At 51.8% G+C, this 19,054-nt stretch overlaps 1 protein-coding gene across 7 annotated transcripts; it reads left to right on the plus strand.

The window, feature by feature from the left end:
• The first annotated feature begins 1,121 nt into the window (after positions 1-1,121).
• On the plus strand, positions 1,122-17,399 carry LOC134012122 (membrane-associated phosphatidylinositol transfer protein 2-like). Of its 7 annotated transcripts, none has more exons than XM_062451793.1 (21): positions 1,122-1,257; positions 2,624-2,719; positions 4,732-4,836; positions 4,920-4,984; positions 6,170-6,414; positions 6,596-6,785; positions 7,850-7,969; positions 8,170-8,381; positions 8,636-8,811; positions 9,000-9,170; positions 10,477-10,629; positions 11,767-11,931; positions 13,129-13,437; positions 14,212-14,360; positions 14,575-14,691; positions 14,791-14,907; positions 15,270-15,418; positions 15,738-15,887; positions 16,185-16,365; positions 16,614-16,742; positions 17,016-17,399. In XM_062451793.1, the coding sequence occupies exons 2-21, from the start codon at positions 2,644-2,646 to the stop codon at positions 17,391-17,393; spliced, it is 3,357 nt and encodes a 1,118-aa protein (XP_062307777.1). In that variant the 5' UTR covers positions 1,122-1,257; positions 2,624-2,643; the 3' UTR covers positions 17,394-17,399. The 7 variants fall into 7 exon arrangements, with proteins under 7 accessions (XP_062307777.1, XP_062307780.1, XP_062307779.1 ...); XM_062451794.1 differs by having other exon boundaries at positions 1,242-1,336; XM_062451796.1 differs by lacking the exon at positions 13,129-13,437.
• The last annotated feature ends 1,655 nt before the right edge of the window (positions 17,400-19,054 follow it).

Raw genomic sequence — 19,054 nt, forward strand, 5'->3', positions numbered from 1 at the left:
CGGGCGAACAGCACTGCCACATTGTCCTGTGTGCGCACACACACACACAGCAGTTAATCAACCTAACATATGGTGGCCAACAGGCCCTCGCATGCTCATGCAATTACGTAATGCCAAACATATCATAATAACATCACTAATACCATACATACCATAATAACATCATGTAATAGTTTACAGACAGGTTGTGGGTATTTGTGCATGCTCTCTCTCTGTCAGTGTCCTGAAGTTCAACACTCCTCCCCCCCCCTCCCCTCTCACCCCCTCCCCCTCCCCCCTCACCCCCTGTACTCCCCCCTCACCCCCTCCCCTCCCCCCCTCACCCCCTGTACTCCCCTCTCACCCCTTCTCCCCCTGCCCCCCCCCCCAGATCCCATCGACATTGTGAAGGACCCCATCCCTCCCCACGAGTACAAAGCGGAGGAGGATCCGCGTCTCTACCGGTCGTCCAAGACCCAGCGGGGCCCCCTGCTGGACGACTGGATCGAGGAGTTCAACAGCGACCCGGGGAAGAGCCCCGTCATGTGCGCCTACAAGCTCTGTAAGGTGGAGTTCAGATACTGGGGCATGCAGTCCAAGATCGAGCGCTTCATCCACGACGTTGGTGGGTATGAGGGTGGGGGTGTTGTGGGGAGGAGGTGGGGAGGAGGTGGGGGTGTTGTGGGGAGGAGGAGGAGGAGGTAGGGAGGAGGAGGTGGGGAGGAGGAGGTGGGGAGGAGGAGGTGGGTGGGGAGGAGGTGGTGGGGAGAGGAGGTGGGGAGGAGGGTGGTGGGGAGGTGGTGGGGAGGTGGGGAGGAGGTGGGGGGGAGGAGGTGGGGAGGAGGTGGGGAGGAGGTGGGGAGGAGGTGGTGGGGAGGAGGTGGGGAGGAGGTGGGAGTGTTGCGGGAGGTGATGCTGAGAGTTATGTCTCCCGCAGGGCTGAGGAAGGTGATGGTGAGGGCCCACCGGCAGGCCTGGTGCTGGCAGGACGAGTGGTACGGCCTGACCATCGAGGACATCCGCCAGCTGGAACTGGAGACCCAGCTGGCTCTGGCCCAGAAGATGGCCCAGTTCAGCCAGGGGGAGGAGGGCCAGGCTGAGGGAGACGGGGCCGCTGCCTCCTCCCCGGACAAGAACCAGGAGACCAAGGACACCATGGGCTCCCTGGAGGCCCAGGAGGGGGGTGGGCTCGGCGGGGGACAGCCTCCAGGCGCGAGGGGGGTCTCAGCAAGCAGTGGTCCACCTCCTCCAGGTCCTCCCGCTCGTCCAAGAGAGGAGGTGAGGCCGAGCAGGGTGCCTCGCCTGTCTGCATGGTTCAGCCTAGAGGGGTTTCATGTTGCGGATGATTAGGTTACGAGTATGTTGTGTCAGTTCTGGCCTTCCTTGCTAGCTTCCTTCATTACTTCATTCCTTGCTTCCTTCCTTGCTTCCTTCATTACTTCATTCCTTGCTTCCTTGCTAGCTTCCTTCATTACTTCATTCCTTGCTTCCTTCCTAGCTTCCTTCCTTGCTTCCTTCATTACTTCATTCCTTGCTATCTTCCTTCATTACTTCATTCCTTGCTTCCTTGCTATCTTCCTTCATTACTTCATTCCTTGCTTCCTTCCTAGCTTCCTTCATTACTTCATTCCTTGCTTCATTCCTTGCTTCCTTCTTAGCTTCCTTCCTAAGTCCACTTTCTATTCCACTCTCAATCTGCCTACGTCAGTATTTTGGTCCACACCCCTCTCTTTTTTTTCCAGCCCCACCTGCCACCTGGTCTCCCCCCCCCCCCCCCCCTCCAGCCTCATTTCACCCCTCTCCCCCCTCCCTGCATCCTCACTCTCCTCTGCTATAAATAGCTGCAGTGTTGACATCACAGTCTACAGGAGACTGATGGTCATCACGGTGACCCCCAACCCTCCCTCCCCCCCACGCTTCTCCCGTCTCTGAGCTGACAGGGACAGCTGTGTGTACACACACACACACACACCAAACCAGTACACACCCCCCTCACACACACACACTCTCTCCCCTCAGTAATGATACATGAGGAAGGGGCAGCTCAAGCGTGTGACAGACAGGCCTGCTTTTAGTCAAGTCCTTCCCTGTGTGTGTGATAATTGGTTGTCAGCGTGTTTGTGTGGTGTCTGTGTTTCTATGGACCTCTCTCCTCACCCCCCCCCCCACCACCCCCCCCCCCCACACCACCCCCCCCCCCCCCCCCCATCTGACCAGCCAGCATTCCATCTGGGATGGATTCAAGCAGCACAGAACCTGTCGAGTGTTTACATAACACTGTGTGTGTGTGTTTGTATAAAGTACATGTAGTGTTTGTTTATAGTCTTCTCTCAGTATGACATTGTGTACAGTATGTGAGAAGGAAAAAAAAGGGTGATGGACATATTTCTGGGGAAAAACAAAGGAGGAAAAAAAAAAAAACAACAGCCCTGTTTTTACATTTAGTCATTTAGCAGATGCTCTTATCCAGAGCGACTTGCAGTAAGTACAGGGACATTCCCCCCGAGGCAAGTAGGGTGAAGTGCCTTGCCCAAGGACACAACGTCATTTGGCACAGCCACGAATCGAACCAACAACCTTCAGATTACTAGCCCGACTCCCTAACCGCTCATCCACCTGACTGTTTTTCCTTCCTGTGTTGCAGCCAGTCCTTCTCGCCACAGCATGTCTGAGTGGAGGATGCAGAGCATCGCCCGCGACTCAGACGATAGCTCAGAAGAAGAGTTTTTCGACGCCCACGGTAACTCACGCCATTTTGCTCGCGTTAGCGTAGCCTCTGTGCTGTTCCCTGACCTCTGACCTCTGCCCCCTGCCCCTCTCACTCTGCATGCATCTCTTCAACACAGATCAGTTCTTAAACCACCCAGATACCCAGCATGCTTTGGGCCTGCGGTTGAAATAGGGGGGGTGTGCTCGCCCCCCCAGGTGGTCTGAACCCGAGAGAGGAAACCATGACGACAAGCCCAGCATGACCCGTCATCTATCATCACCCCCTTACACCACCCTCCCCCCCTCCACCCTTACCCCTACACACACTCACACTGAAACACTACATCTACATGTTTATTATCCATGTATTTATAGTTGTTCAATACTACAACTGTACTAGGTTCAAACAGCCAAGCCTTAGGGGGGAAACAAAATGTCTGAATGCATCTACAATAATAGGTGTTGCTGCTACGCTGTGTGACAGAAAGGTTTATGACTCCAGTACTAATAAAGGTCTATTTAAAGATCTATTTATTTCGATGATGCTAATGCGATCGGGCTGTCATCTCGAATCTACTCTTCTGAAAGATGTGCCATGTGCTGTACTGGATTCTCTCGGCCTTGAATGAACTGTCTGAGAATTGCTGTAGCGGAAAGCAGGAATTCAGTTGCCATTGTATCCTGTCCAAGTGAAACTGAGAACGAATGATTGTCTTTCTTGTTGCTGATAAAGGCTTTCCTGAATCCTACGGTACTTTTGTTACTCCTTCAGTAAAGCATGAATACTCAACACGTGTCATTGGGTAGACATGAGTCTTCAGTATTTCAAACGTAATCATTTCTAATAAATTGTGAAGAAACCGCTGTTTCATGACCACACGATGATGGTACCATGTCCTGGCCTTGCATCCTCCCTCTCTCTGGTAGCTCCTCCTCCTGAAGATATTCATTATCTCTCATAAATACACGTAACTAAGCACACTGATAATCCATATTGTGGCCTACTAAACAAGGTATAAAATGTAGGATAAAGCACAGCAGTGGTATGATTTCCCGTGTATTGTAAAGAGACTCTGTGACCAGTTGAATAAGCTTGTATGCATTCCAGACCATCTGTGCATCCATGCGTATTCAGATTCAATCAATTTGAGATAATGGGAGAACTGACCTTCTAGGACGCTTGAGGACATAGCTTCCTGTTTATCGTTTCAAGATTAAGCATGCCCCACATATATAATAGAATAAAACTTTATTGTCCAGCCAGGATGGCAATTTTTTGCCTTCCATTTTAGAAGAATCACTCAGCGAATCACTCAAGCGTTCTTCATTCACTTAACACATTCTGCATTCGTTGCATACGTTCACAAACACCTAAAAGGGTGTGAATCCCTCTGCATACAACCGAACACTCTGTACTGTGTTAGATGGCATTGGCGGAAATCACACGACCCCCCCATCCTGGGAAAAATATGATCCGTCCCCCCCAATAAATCACTGTAAACATAAGAACATTTCTATAATATTAATAATATACATTTCACATATCACAATGTGTTACAGCAGTAATTTTGGTGTCCCCCTCAGGAATTGCTCTTGAGAAAATGGCATATAATTGTCCCCCCAAAAAATTTTCCCCACTGTTAGATGGAAAACATCAATATACTAATGCAGGTTACTTTGTGTTTATTAGTCAAACGCTTACCCAGTCCCCGACATGTGTTGTACATGGCAGTGAAATCATCGTCTGTCTCAGATACACGTGCTGAGCTGAACCGAGTCGTCTAGTCTGGTCACAGCTCCAGTTTGGGTTGACCTTTGACCGCTGTGTTGCGACCTTTCCCTCACAGCGGACCTGTGTTCCCCACCTAATTAGCTCCTGTTAGGACCGAGGGGCCATATTTAGCAGTCCGTCATTATTGATTAAACAACAGCCTTAAAGGTTACCTACGAACAGCTTCCAATGGGGTGTACTATTTTATGTAACGTATCGCACCTAAACAACCCGTTTTTACTCGGTTAATTACGTTTTTTTTTTTCTTACAGAGGGCTTCTCAGATAATGAAGACGTCTTTCCCAAGGAGATTTCCAAATGGAATTCCAATGACCTCATGGACAAGATCGAGGCATCGGATGCAGATGAAGCCTCTGGTACGATTAACACTGACTGACTGAGTGTGTGTGTGTGTGTGTGGGGGGGAGTTAACACTGTCCTTTGTGTGTGCTGCCTGCAGGTGAGCTGTACAAAGACGTGACGGGAGATTACGAGAGAGGTGCCAGCGAGGACAGACTGGATGAGGTAGGAAACCCTGATCACACTCATACACACTCTCACACACACGCACCAGCACAGCTGTCCCAGCTAGACTCAGTATCGCAATACAGTATCATAGTCAGCTAACTCACACTAAACCACAACCCCCCCCCCCCCCCCCCAACACACACACAGTATCGCAGAAGTCACCTAATTCACACTAAACCATCAAATGACCCCCTGACACACACACACACACTAGATACAGTCAACAGGACTGGTCGAAGGGGATTCCCAGCGGAGCGATTCCTGTGTAGCTCCATGCGGTTGGTGTTGACGTGTGTGTGTGCCCTGCGCCTGGTGATACGGGCGGAGCCTCACCTCCCCCCTCGGCCTCTCTGTCCTCTTGTGTTCAGATGCGTAGGGGCTCTACCATTCCCACCATCACCATAACCACGCACCAGTCAGTAAGTAAGATCCCTGGCCCATTGCATTGTGGGCCAGCGTAGTTCCACAGAGACCCCCCCCCCCCCCTCCTAACAGACCTAGTACTAACTGCCCCCCCCCACCTCGTGCCCCCTATGCCCCCTACTCCAGCCCTTCTCCTCTCCTCCTCCAGTCCTTACATCTTGTTTGGTACACCCCCCCCCCCCCTAGTCTGTAGCTGTACGGTGCTTCTGTGAATATGTGAAGTTTTGGATCGAACACTCCGGGTAAAAGTGCTAAATATTAATATTTGTGACGTCCTTTTTCCTCCGCGGCTGTCATCCTCGACATTTTATGTGCAGTGATTTGTGTGTCCCTTAATTGTGTTCATGATGTAACCTGTGTGTTAAAACAAAGCATATGTGACACAAGAATAGGTTGACCGTGGGCAGAGGAAGTAGAGAGTCTCCACTCAGGTGAATCCACCTGAGGTGTTCCCTGGTCCAGCAGCATCTGGTCCAGCACACCAAACAGGCCAGCCTGTCTCAGGACAGTTCCCCCAGTCAGGAAGCTTGGTTTAAGGATCCCTTCAAAGCCTCGGCCCTTTGGAGAAATTGTTTAATTCTGCTTTAGTTTCAACAGAGCTCTGCCCTGTCCATCACCCCTAACTCCCTCCCTCTCTCCCTCCCTCCCTCTCTCCCTCTCTCCCTCTCTCCCTCTCTCCCTCTCTCCCTCTCTCCCTCTCTCTCTCCCTCCCTCCCTCCCTCCCTCCCTCCCTCCCTCCCTCCCTCCCTCCCTCTCTAGGATGGCTCCTCCCAGCAGTGCTCTCAGCCCTCCAAAATCCACGTCCTGATCTTGGTGCTGCACGGGGGCAACATCCTGGATACGGGCGTCGGGGAGCCGAGCAGCAAGCAGTGCGACGTCAACACCCTGAGCGCTGCGTTCCACGCCGTGATGCGCGTGCACTACCCCGCTGCCCTGGGCCGCGTGGCCGTGCGCCTGGTGCCCTGCCCTGCCATCTGCGCCGACGCCTTCTCCCTGGTGTCCAAGTACGGCCTCACACACACACACACACACCTACCCGTGCGGACACCCGTGCATGTGCACAAGCATACACACACATTGTATGTACAAACAAAGACATACTTTTACACAAACAAACACGCTACAATTTCCCCAACCAGCATCGACCTTTGCTGATGATGTAGTCCTCTGTGTCTGTGCGCGCAGCCTGAGCCCCTACAGCTACGACGAGGGCTGTCTCTCCAACAGCCAGGACCACATCCCCCTGGCTGCCCTGCCCCTCCTCGCCACCTCCTCCCCTCACTACCAGGACGCCGTGGCAACCGTCATCCTCCGAGCCAATCAGGTGTACTCGGACTTCCTGCGATCACTGGAGGGGGCCTCCTTCACCGGCCAGGTGAGGATGGGTGGGAGGATGGGAGGCTGTGGTCTGGGGCTGGGAGGCTGTGGTCTGGGGCTGGGAGGCTGTGGTCTGGGGCTGTGTTGGGAGGCTGTGGTCTGGGGCTGTGTTGGGAGGCTGTGGACTGGGGCTGGGAGGCTGTGGTCTGGGGCTGGGAGGCTGTGGTCTGGGGCTGTGTTGGGAGGCTGTGGTCTGGGGCTGTGTTGGGAGGCTGTGGTCTGGGGCTTGGAGGCTGTGGTCTGGGGCTGTGTTGGGAGGCTGTGGTCTGGGGCTGTGTTGGGAGGCTGTGGTCTGGGGCTGTGTTGGGAGGCTGTGGTCTGGGGCTGGGAGGCTGTGGTCTGGGGCTGGGAGGCTGTGGTCTGGGGCTGTGTTGGGAGGCTGTGGTCTGGGGCTGTGTTGGGAGGCTGTGGTCTGGGGCTTGGAGGCTGTGGTCTGGGGCTGGGAGGCTGTGGTCTGGGGCTGTGTTGGGAGGCTGTGGTCTGGGGCTGTGTTGGGAGGCTGTGGTCTGGGGCTGGGAGGCTGTGGTCTGGGGCTGGGAGGCTGTGGTCTGGGGCTGTGCTTGGATAGCGTTGTGATGCCATATCAGTCAGGAACACGTAGGGCTGAAGTGGATGATTTGATCTACTGGTCGAGAATGACACATACTAATTTCATGCAATTATGATGTGATGTGTGTTTACACACAGTATGTCTGTGTGTATTCATTTTAATGTCTGTGTGTGGGTGTTTTGATTGACCAGTTATTTAATTTAATGAGTCTAAAATAATTTGAACCCACTTGTGTGTGTGTGTGTGGCTGTATTGATATCTAACAATGTTTTTTTTTGCGCCTGTCTCCCTGCCCCATCTCTCCCTGCCCCATCACCCCCTGCCCCCTGTCTCCCTGCCCCATCACCCCTTTCCCCCTGTCTCCCTGCCCCCTGTCTCCCTGCCCCATCACCCCTTTCCCCCTGTCTCCCTGCCCCATCACCCCCTTCCCCCTGTCTCCCTGCCCCATCACCCCCTTCCCCCTGTCTCCCTGCCCCATCACCCCCTGCCCCCTTTCTCCCTGCCCCCTCCAGGTGTGTGTGATCGGGGACTGTGTGGGGGGAATCCTGGGTTTTGACGCTCTGTGCAGCAGCAATCAGACGGTGTGTGAAAGCCAGAACAGCAGCCGCAGGGGCAGCCTGGTGAGCGTGCAGGTAACCCTGACCTACCCCCTACCTACACCCCTCTCACCCCACCTACCCCCCACCTACACCCCTCTCACCCCACCTACCCCCCACCTACACCCCTCTCACCCCCACCTACACCCTCCCCGTTCACCCCTCACCCCCACCATCTCCTCCACACCCACCCTAAACAACAAACGCTCCTCCTCCCTCCTCCACGGCGCGTGCAGGACCAGGACCTGCTGTCCCCCGGCATGGTGATCAGCAGCGGGCTGGGCTCCACCTCGCCCTCCCTGGAGGGCAGCCGGCACCTGAGCCGCAGCAACATCGACATCCCGCGCTGCGGGGGCGCCGACGAGCCCCGCAGGCCGCTTCCCCGCAAGAGGAGCGACTCATCCCACGAGCTGGACACCATCAAGCAGCACCAGGCCTTCCTGTCCAGGTGTGTGGTGGTGGGTGGGAGGGTGGGAGGGTGGGAGGAGTGGGGGGTGCGTGAGCAGGGTTCGAAACGGACGACTTCCCGTCGTCCCGGGGATGCAGAAAACTCTAAAGCTTTTTGTAGAAAATATTTCTCAAACTTTTAGAAACTTTTTATCCCCAAACTTTTTTCAAACCTTTAGAAAAGATTTTGTAAGCCCCACCATTAAATATTGCCGGGGTAGTGATGGGCTGGTGTGTGTGTGTGTGCCCCCTCAGCCTGCACTCCAGCGTGCTGCGGAGCGACGGGACGTCTCGCAGGTCCAGCAGCAGCACCATGCTGGACGGGAGCTCCCTGGGGAAGTTCGACTTCGAGGTGGCCGATTTCTTCCTGTTTGGCTCCCCGCTGGGCCTGGTGCTGGCGCTGAGGAAGACCGTGGTCCCCTCTCTGGACGGTGAGGCGCCCCACACGCCCGTCCAACCCCACGCCAGAACAAGCGTCGTCACGGTTACAATATGATGCGGTTCACTTAGGGGATGGTTCTGTTAACCACTCTCAACCCCCCCCACCCCTCCCTTCAACCCACAATGCCCCCACCCTCCCCTCCACCCCCACCTGACCCCCTGTGGTGTCTCCCTCCAGTGGCTCTGCTGAGGCCGGCCTGCCAGCAGGTGTACAACCTGTTCCACCCTGCCGACCCCTCGGCCTCCCGTCTGGAGCCCCTCCTGGAGAAGAAGTTCCACCTGCTGCCCCCCTTCAGCGTGCCCCGCTACCAGCGCTTCCCCCTGGGGGACGGGCACTCTGCCCTGCTGGGTGAGCCCTTCTTCCCTCCCTCCACACACACACACACAACACACACACACGTGACAGCTTCACAACACACACACACACACAAAAGCTTCACAACACACACACACATGACACAGACGACACACACAACACACGACAGCTTCACAACACACACACACACACACAACACACACACACGTGACAGCTTCACAACACACACACACACAAAAGCTTCACAACACACACACATGACACACACGACACACACAACACACATGACAGCTTTACAACACACACACACAACATATTTATCACACACACAGGGACACATACACACATGAATGGCGACCTGTCACCTTGAAGCATACATGAATATAAAAAGTGGACAGTAATATTATATACAGGAACTCATGTTCGGACAATCCCTCTAGGTGCTATGTGTTATGTGTCACAGACAATATAAGCTAACTAATACGGCACGTTATTAGTTAAATGTCCTCTTTTGACCACGTTAGCTATGCAGGAGAATGTGCTGCCTGTGTTCTGCAAGTCTGATACACTGGAGTTTTACAACTGTGCTTAGTGTCGCTTGGGAAGTGATTGACTCATCTTTGTGTTGTTTTGGGGGCTTGTAAGATATCTGTTTTAACTTGCCCTTGCAGTACTAGAGACTAGCCTGGTGTTTTGAACTTCCTCAAAGGTATAAAAGTTTGGAAAGATTTTCGGATTTGATTATTATCCTTTACTGTAACTTCAGTAGTCAAATCAAATAAAACTTTATTTGTAGAGGCGCATTTCATACCAGGAGGCAACACAATGCGCTTCCTAGTGGGGGAAAAGGGGTTGGGGGATACAAACTCTTGTTGGACACTAATAGTCAGTTATCGCTTGTCAATTTAAACAAAGAAATAAGAGTTTTTATGGGTAATAATCCCCTTATAACCCTGAAAATCTGCAGGGTGTGGAATATATTTATGAGGTTAATAAAAAGTTATAATTTTAATTAAAATAGAGATCGCTCCAGGTGGTCCAGAATATCCATTCAGAGAAGCTAATCAAGAAAGCGTTAAATATTAAGAACGTTTAATAGATTAATTTAGGTTTGTGAATCTGTATTCAGACGTGATTTGAAAAAAAGAATAAATCTCGTCAGCATCCAGGCGCCTCATCGCTGAACTCTGACTGTAAGAGCAGCCACTCGTCTCTCCTGGTCTCACGTTCTGGTTCTGCCTTCCTGTCTCTCTCTTGTCTTCCCTGTCTGCTTTCTCTTTCTCCCTCGGCCTCCCGCCCCCCCTTATCTGCACGCCCGACCCCTGACCCCTCTCTGTAGTGGAGACAGTCCAGAGCAACCCTCAGCTCCTGCCTGACAGCGGGACGCCCCTGTTCCTGCGCTGCCAGGAGACCATCAGTGAGACGTGCATCCCCGTGCCCGTGTTAAACTGGCAGGAGAGCTCCCTCAAGCCCACACCAGCCAACCTGGAGTGTGTGTACAGTCTCCCTTTACCTGAATCACACCTCCTCTCCTCTCTGCTCATTCTCCTCCTCCTCCTCCTCCTCCTCCTCTCCTCGCTCACTGCGTGTCAGTACCTGCATCGTCATTCTTCCTCCCTGTGGTGTTTTGTGATGTCACTTCCCCCCTCCCTGTCACAGCATTCCCAGTGTCGCCGCATGAGGTCACTGTGAGAATGAGGGGCCTGGACGGGGGTCACCTCAGGTCACCCCGGTCCCTAGGATTAGGGGTCACACCTCAGGCCTCTCCAGGTCACCCCGCTGCCCCCCCCCCCCCACATGAACCCAACTTGACCGAGACGAATCAAACGGCCGGTTATGTGTCTCATGGTCTATTGGTGTCTTTGATCAATATTTCATATCGGTGTGCTATTACAAAAATGCCAACGACGGCTATTTACACGGCCGGAACGACTGCTGTGTTAAACGCTAAAGAGGATGTTGACCTGGAGGAGAACTGAAGGGGGTTAGTTACGGCACTGCCGCAGATGATTCTTGCCCTTCGCAAGGGCAGGAAGAGATGTGCTTCTGTGTTTGTGGTGTGGCACTGCTGTCTCTCTATAGCTCCACTGTAAGAGCGGGGTCCATAGTTTTGTCCATGTCTGTCAAGACTAATTCTTCTATTGGCACAGTCATAGTGGAAGCTGTAGAGACTGTGTGGTGTGTGATGTGTGTGTTGTGTGTGATGTGATGTGTTGTGTTTGCAGACAAGGAATCCAGTCCCTTAGAATTGCGATTGTATATCCTTGTGTTATTTCCTCTTTTGGGGGATGCCCCTGAAAAGGTGTTTTGAATATGAATATACCTTCTATTTTCAGCTAAGTTTGTTCTAACTTGACTCACACAATTTCCATTGACACGAGCCACCTGTGAAACCGCTAAAACTGTGAGTGTGAGTGAACGTTAGAGAGCTTGTCATCATCCGTTGTACTCATCCGACCGTCGCGTGACCCCATCACTGTCCCTCCCAGAAATGTGACCGTGGCCATCGCCCCCGGTCTCACGTCCAAATCCGGCCTGGCGTCACATTTCTCGGCCTCCTTCCTGTCCCCCTTCTCCCCTCTCCCCCCTTGTCCTTGTCTAATGAGATCTCCTTGTTTCAACTCACTAGCGGATGTTGTTCAGTCTCATGGTGGTGTCTTCATGGACAGTTCGTACCCCTCCTCCCCCATAACGGGGCCCCAGTCTCGGGGTCTGCGGAGGGCCAGTGAGGCCAGCATTGCCAGCCAGGCCTCAGGAATGGCAGACAGTTACACTGCCACCAACATAGCCAACAGTAAGTGTTCCTGTTACCACCGAATCTCTCCTCTCTCTCTCTCACGCGCGCACACGTGCACTCACACACACACAGTTCTCTCTCTCCCCCTCTCTCTCTCTCATTCTCTTTCTTTTTCTCTTATCTCTCTTCTCGCTTCCTCTTCTCTCCCTCTCTCTCTCTCTCTCTGTCTCTCTTTCTCTCTCATTATCGTTCTTTTTCTCTTATCTCTCTTCTCGCTTCCTCTTCTCTCTCTCCTCCTCTCTCTCTCTCTCCTCCTCTCTCTCTCTCTCTCTCTCTCTCTCTCCCTCTGTCAGCTGGTGCTTTCTTATCTCTCTCTATCCTTCTGTCTCCTCCTCGCCCTCTCTTCTCTCACTCTGCACACAGCCTGCACGGTAGCCAAAAACTCAAGCGGATAGGCAATCCACTAGCTCTGTCTGCCTTGATTAAACGTCCCAGGCCTGCCCAGACCGGCCCGAGCGCAGTACGACACCAGTTATCACTCACTCCCATAGGAAGAGAGACACGAGACCTTTTCCGTTTAAACGCCACAGAGGGAGAAGTCCCTCACACCACCTCCAGCTTGAGCCTCGCTCTCTCTACCTCCGGGTAATTGCAGGAAGAGTGCTGCATTTATCCGATGTGTTTGCCGTGCATGTGAAGAGCCCCTGTTCTGCTGAGTCATTCCTGCATCGTCCACTCCCTGTCGCACTGTCTGCCAGACGCCCAAGTGTTGGATGTTGAGTGTCCCACTCTCACCCTCTTCCCCAGTTCAGACGCACCTCCAGGAACGCAACACTCCGCACGACACACAACCACTAAACCATGCTACTGAACCTGTTCTTGTGTCAGCTCATTTTACCGAACACATACTGTAAGTCGTTAGGATATGACTGCGATCAGTCATATCCTAACGATACCTATCTCACGATCAACACGTACATTCTCATTGACACATTGAGGCATAGATCTGTCGCTCTTTTTCAGGTTCACCTGGTGATTATGTGAGCACCTGCAGAATGCTCATTCATATTTCTTTCAGGATTGTATTTTCAGGTCATTATTAAACCAGCTGCTATAATCGAACCGTCCGTGTAGTGGAAGAAGGAAAAGCAGTTCAACGTGGCTTACGTCATCACCATCCATCATTCATCCATTCATTCATTCATCACGTTCACTTTCTTTTTTCTTTGTTGTGTTTCTCTTTGTTTCCCGTAGCACAAACGTGCCAAACTAACCAGTCAAAAAAGGTCAGCCTTTTGTCCCAGCTGGCCCTGTCCTCACAAAATAAGTTCTTCCTGAGAAGTCCACCCAAGTCCCGCAGGAACGCCGGCCCCGCCCCGCCCCCGGTCCCTCGGGAGCCTGGCACCAGGCGCAAGCAGCAGCCCGACCCAGACCTGGACGCTGGCTCCGAGACTAACGGACGTCTGAGCCCGTGGGGCACAGACGAGCCGTGCCTCTCTGCAGGGCTGGAGAACGCCATGTGTGACCTGATCTCTCTGGACTCCCAGACCGAAGTGGACGAAGGTACTTCTTCTTGACGGGACTCGAGCAGAACTTGTCTTCAGGCCATCGCTTCCTTCCGCTTCTTCTAAACACAGAACATAATTGCCACTCCCGTCTTCAGCTTCTGGTCTTCCGAAAGTTTCTCTGCCTTTTTGTTGTCTGTTAGATTTTTTTCTGAACTAAGAATCTTGTTCTTCCAGGAATAATTGTTGCTTTGTAGTCTGTGAGAGGCTTGATAACAGGGTAGTAACCGTTCAGCTGTGCACCTCTCAACACCCACCAGAGAAAACCAACGAAAGACCCATCTTAGCCGGTTTAGTGAGTCGTCTCATCACAGCTGTTAGGAAGTATTTTTAGAAACATAGACACAGTATAAGAGTGAGAGTTCAGTAAGTTCTTGTAGAAGACAGGACTATTGTGACTGAAGCACTGGGGTATAAAATATTTTCTTTTGTGTAAAAGAACTACAAAATCCACCTTTAGTTATTTTTCTTACTAACACAATCATGCTTTTTTTGTCGCAACTAACACTTGATCTTGATTTTTTTCCACATCTTGATTTTTACATTAACATTAATATTGCCTCTCTATTTATACTTGATTCTTTCCTCCTTCCTAGCTAAAGGATCTGCTGTGGAATATATGGCTGTTGATTCAGTGTCATGTCTGGAAACTCTGGCTCCACGTTTAAACGTTTGACCCCCTTCATGGGAGTAACCCGGAGGAGCCCTCCCTCCCCCCCTCCCCCTCCCTCCTCCCCCATCCTCACCCATGCGCCTCTACCCCCCGATGCAGTCGCAGCCCGCTGGTGGGGCACCAAAAGGATGGACTTTGCCCTCTACTGCCCCGACGCGCTGACGGCGTTCCCCACTGTGGCGCTGCCTCACCTGTTCCATGCCTCCTACTGGGAGTCCACTGACGTGGTCTCCTTCCTGCTGCGACAGGTCAGCACACCCCCTCCCGCCCAAAACAAGCCATATATATATACACAGGTTTATATATATACAAAAAATCAATTTCAAATGTGGCCGTTAAATTAAATTTTCGTAATAAAAAGTGGGTAGGGGTTTTAACCGCAAGGGATTTTAACGTAGAGCCTTCCCGGTGACTCTGCCACACACCTCACTGAACTAGCTTCATCGTGTGTCTGCCCTGCAGGTGATGAGACACGATAACTCCAGCATCCTGGAGCTGGACGGCAAGGAGGTGTCAGAGTTCACCCCGTCCAAACCCAGGGAGAAGTGGCTCCGCAAGAGGACCCACGTCAAGATCAGGGTTTGTCCTGCTGAGTCACGACTGGCGCCTGAACACCCGAGGGCCTCTCCAGCGCCCCGTCGGCTAACCCTTGTCTTCCCTGGCATGTGTTTCTGACAGAACGTGACAGCCAACCACCGCATGAGTGATGCAGTGTTCACAGAGGGCAACCAGCAGGTGTTGACAGGACGCTTTATGTACGGACCCCTCGACATGGTCACCCTGACTGGGGAGAAGGTGGGTGCACCAGGCCCTCTCCCCTCCAGATTCAATCCCAACACGCATTGTATATTAAAGTCATCAGGGAGTCAGGTGGCTGAGTGGTTAGGGAATCTGGCTAGTAATCAGAAGGTTGCCGGTTCAATTCCCGGCTGTGCCAAATGACGTTGTGTCCTTGGTCAAAAGGCACTTCACCCTACTTGCCTCTGGGGAATTTCCCTGTACTTACTGTAAGTCGCTCTGGATAAGAGCGTCTGCTAAATGAGTAAATGTAAATAATTACACCGATAGCTCAGTGTTATTCTGTGGCTATCATGGTCTAGTACGGGGGGCTTTTTGTGAGACTTGGTTGAGTGTCTGTCTGGTCCTGCTGTGTGAAGGTGGATCTCCACATCATGACTCAGCCTCCGTCCGGAGACTGGGTCTTCTTCGACACGGAGCTGACCAATAGCAGCGGCCGGGTGTCCTTCATCCTCCCAGAGGGAAGGAAGCTGGGAATCGGAGTCTACCCCGTGAAAATGGTGGTCAGGTAAGAACACCTCGAGTGTAAACACGGTTAACAGAGAGAACACCCCCCTCCATGCTTACTGTTTTGGTTTGTTACGAACCCCTCTGGTGGGTTGGAGTTTGGAAAAACAACTTGTACTTTAGCTTTTTTTTTTTTTTTTTGTGAGTTTATGGACGAGGGAGTCTTGACTTCATGAATTATTTTCGTGGACCTGTCAAATACCGCTTTCTGATGCTTCAGTGAGGCTTCACTCGCTTTCTCTCTCTGACTTTCTCCATTCTTCTCTTTGTCTGTCTGTCTCCATGTCCTTCCCCTGTCCTCGACTGTCTGTCTCTCTCAGAGGGGACCACACATTTGCAGACAGCTACCTGACGGTGCTTCCCAACGGAACAGAGTTTGTGGTGTTCAGCATCGACGGCTCGTTCGCTGCCAGTGTCTCGATCATGGGGAGTGACCCCAAGGTGCGCGCAGGAGCCGTGGACGTGGTCAGGTAACAGCTCTCGTCTAACAGCCTCTCCACTGCCACTTGGGATTGGATATAAAAGTAAATAAAATATGTGCCAACCGTGATTTTATTTGTTTTTTGCCCCTTGTTTCCTCTCCTGGTCTCTCCTGGTCTCTCCTCTTCTGGTCTCTCCTCTCCTGGTCTCTCCTCTCCTGGTCTCTTCTCTCCTGGTCTCTCCTGGTCTCTCCTCTCCTGGTCTCTCTTGGTCTCTCCTCTCCTGGTTTCTCCTGGTCTATCCTGGTCTCTCCTGGCCTCTCCTCTCCTGGTATCTCCTCTCCTCAGACACTGGCAGGACCTGGGCTACCTCATCATCTACGTGACGGGCCGTCCAGACATGCAGAAGCAGCGCGTGGTGGCCTGGCTCTCTCAGCACAACTTCCCCCACGGCATCGTGTCCTTCTGCGACGGCCTGGTCCACGACCCCCTCCGCCACAAGGCCAACTTCCTCAAGTCCCTCACAGAGGTCAGGGTAGGGGGGGGTAGGGGGATGGGGGTAAGGAGGGGGGGGGGAAGTTGTGGAAGAAATTGGATTACTTATGCGCTCGTGTTAATCAAAATTAGAATATAGTCAGAGTGGAGAGTAGATGAGGGCGTAAGGGGATGGTGCAAAGAAGGGATGGAGGCGTGACAAAGTTAGGCCAGGCAAAAGTAATCGATAACAGAACCAGGAAGCAGTGAGTTCTCTCAATCTGACATTTGACGTTTCCACAGGCGCACATGAAGATCATCGCAGGCTACGGTTCGACTAAAGACATCTCCGTCTACACGGCCATCGGTCTCACTTCCTCACAGATCTACATCGTTGGCCGGCCGTCCAAGAAGATGCAACATCAGTGCCAGGTACTGTTCACGTTCTGTGTTCTGATCTTGGTCCTCCAGTGGCCCTGTGGTTCTTTCTAGTCGTTCCACATTCAGCTTGGGTTTCAAATAAACCCAGAACACTCCCTTCATCAAGTCAGAATGAGAGTTGTCTGTTAACGCAGTAGTCTTCAACCCTGGTCCTCAGGGCCCACTGGTCCGGCATGTTCTAGATGTTTCCCTGCTCCAACACACTTGATTCAAATGAACGGGTCATTTGAAATGCAGTCCCTGTGTCTCCATCTGCCTCCACAGTTCATCACGGAGGGCTACGCCACCCACCTGTCTCAGCTGGAGTACACCCACCGCTCCCGGCCCGCCAAGACCTGCAGCGCCCGCATGGTCCTGCGGAAAGGCAGCTTCGGCCTGGGCACCAACAGCGACTACCTGCGCAAGCGGAACCACCTGCTGCGCACCATCTCCGCCCAGCCAGCCCCAACCTCGCCCACGGGCGCGGCTCACGGGCGGCCGGAGCGCACGCAGAGCCAGTCGGACACGGAGCGCGTGGAGCGGGAGCGGCCTGAGAGGAGCCACGGGCAGGGACCCGCCCAGCGCAGCATGAGCATGGCCGCCAGCTGCTTCGGACGCAGCGGCAGCACCAAGCTGGAGCCTGGAGCTTTCAACCTGAAATAGGGAGAGGAGGGGAGGGGGGGATGCATGGGATGGGTGGAGAGAGAGAGGGGGAATGGAGACTTGGTGGAAGGATATTGGAAGCGTGGTGTTGGGAGGGTGGGTTAGCAAAGGGAATGAGGCGGGGGCAGAAGGTGTGAGAGAAACTGAGCGGGTTGAAGTGAGGTATTGAGCGTGAGATGAGTGAGATGTGCAGGTGCTACAAACCGATCTTTTCAAAAGCAGCACCAAACAAAACAATGGACTCTTTTTTTTTTTATTGACGTAAGAGATAGAACCGAGTTGTTTTAATACAGATGTTATTTAACCGGGGAAGATGCATGCGCACACATAAACAAGCGACAGTAAATCGAAAGGAGTCTGAATGAAAATGCACCGTTTTCATATTTATTAGTCAGCGTGAAACTCACGCATTACTCATGCAACCACCGGCTGCAGGGTTTGGGTAAATGTCACACAGGTGTGTCGTTACCCAGTATGCTATGCTACCGTTTGCAGTCACTGCAAACACAGAACTTACAGCCAAAATACATAAATACATGTCTATAAACCAGTGGTCATCATATTATTAGTCTTGCGTTGGTCACAGTTGCAGTACAATGCGTCTTCATTTTTATAGTGCCCAGCTGTCTTTGACTTGTCTATACAGTGAGCATACATATTTTCTTACTCAAAGAACAAAGTTATATGACTGTAAGTTAATTTGCCAAAAGCTGGCAGTATAGATATGAGTATACTGTATATGAACTGAATCCAAAATGTCCAGATGGTTGCGGTAAGCTGCAACACTAGCTTTGTGAAGCAAGGTGGTGTAATTGTATAGGTGGAGAGAATACCAAGATTTGTACATAATAATATTGTATTATATTGTAGATTGAGTCTGGTTTATTTGAGGGATTGTGGGAAGGTGGAAACATTGCAAAATGTCAGACACATTTTTCAATATTATTTAATAGGACAAGGATACATAAATACATAGATATATTCCTTTTGTGATTTAAAAATCTACAGTGTTCTTTTAGAGGTTAATTTAGCCTCCATCTTCTGCAGCCATTAATCCACAGCAGAGACATTTGCCTGACAGTTGTATTTTTACCACATTGTTTGATCCGATTTACCATAATTGTATTATTGAAATAATGTGTCATATGTTTGTACGATACTTAGAACATTTGGGATATGGCCTCCGTCTTGTTATTCATGGCTGTAAATGAGGCATTGAATGTGCTCATAGATATTAATTAGGTTAAAGGGGGAGTCCTTTTGTAGATACTGTAAATTATGCTTTGCCATATAGCATATAGTTAAGTCTTATTTCGTTATCTCAGTTGTTTCTCAAACAAGCGATCTCCTTGGATTATTGTTTTTTTACACTCTAGATCTCTCCCTGTCGACATCACGTCCAACTATGATGGACCAATCAGAAGTAAGGTGTTTGTGAGATGGTGTGGCATCAGCCAGGGCCTGCTATGACAGATTTACGGTAGATGATAAAGGTGCGTTCGACTTCATGCAGCGCCGGCGTCGCCTGCAGCCGCCTGCAGCCGCCTGCAGCCCGGCTGACTTGAAGCAGCCAATGGCATTCTCAACTTAAAGGCGCCGCCGGTGCTGCATGAAGTCGAATACACCTAATGCAATGTAACGACAATCAAGGAAGCTGGTAA

The sequence above is a fragment of the Osmerus eperlanus genome, chromosome 25, assembly GCF_963692335.1.
Source record: "Osmerus eperlanus chromosome 25, fOsmEpe2.1, whole genome shotgun sequence".
Taxonomy (NCBI): domain Eukaryota; kingdom Metazoa; phylum Chordata; class Actinopteri; order Osmeriformes; family Osmeridae; genus Osmerus; species Osmerus eperlanus.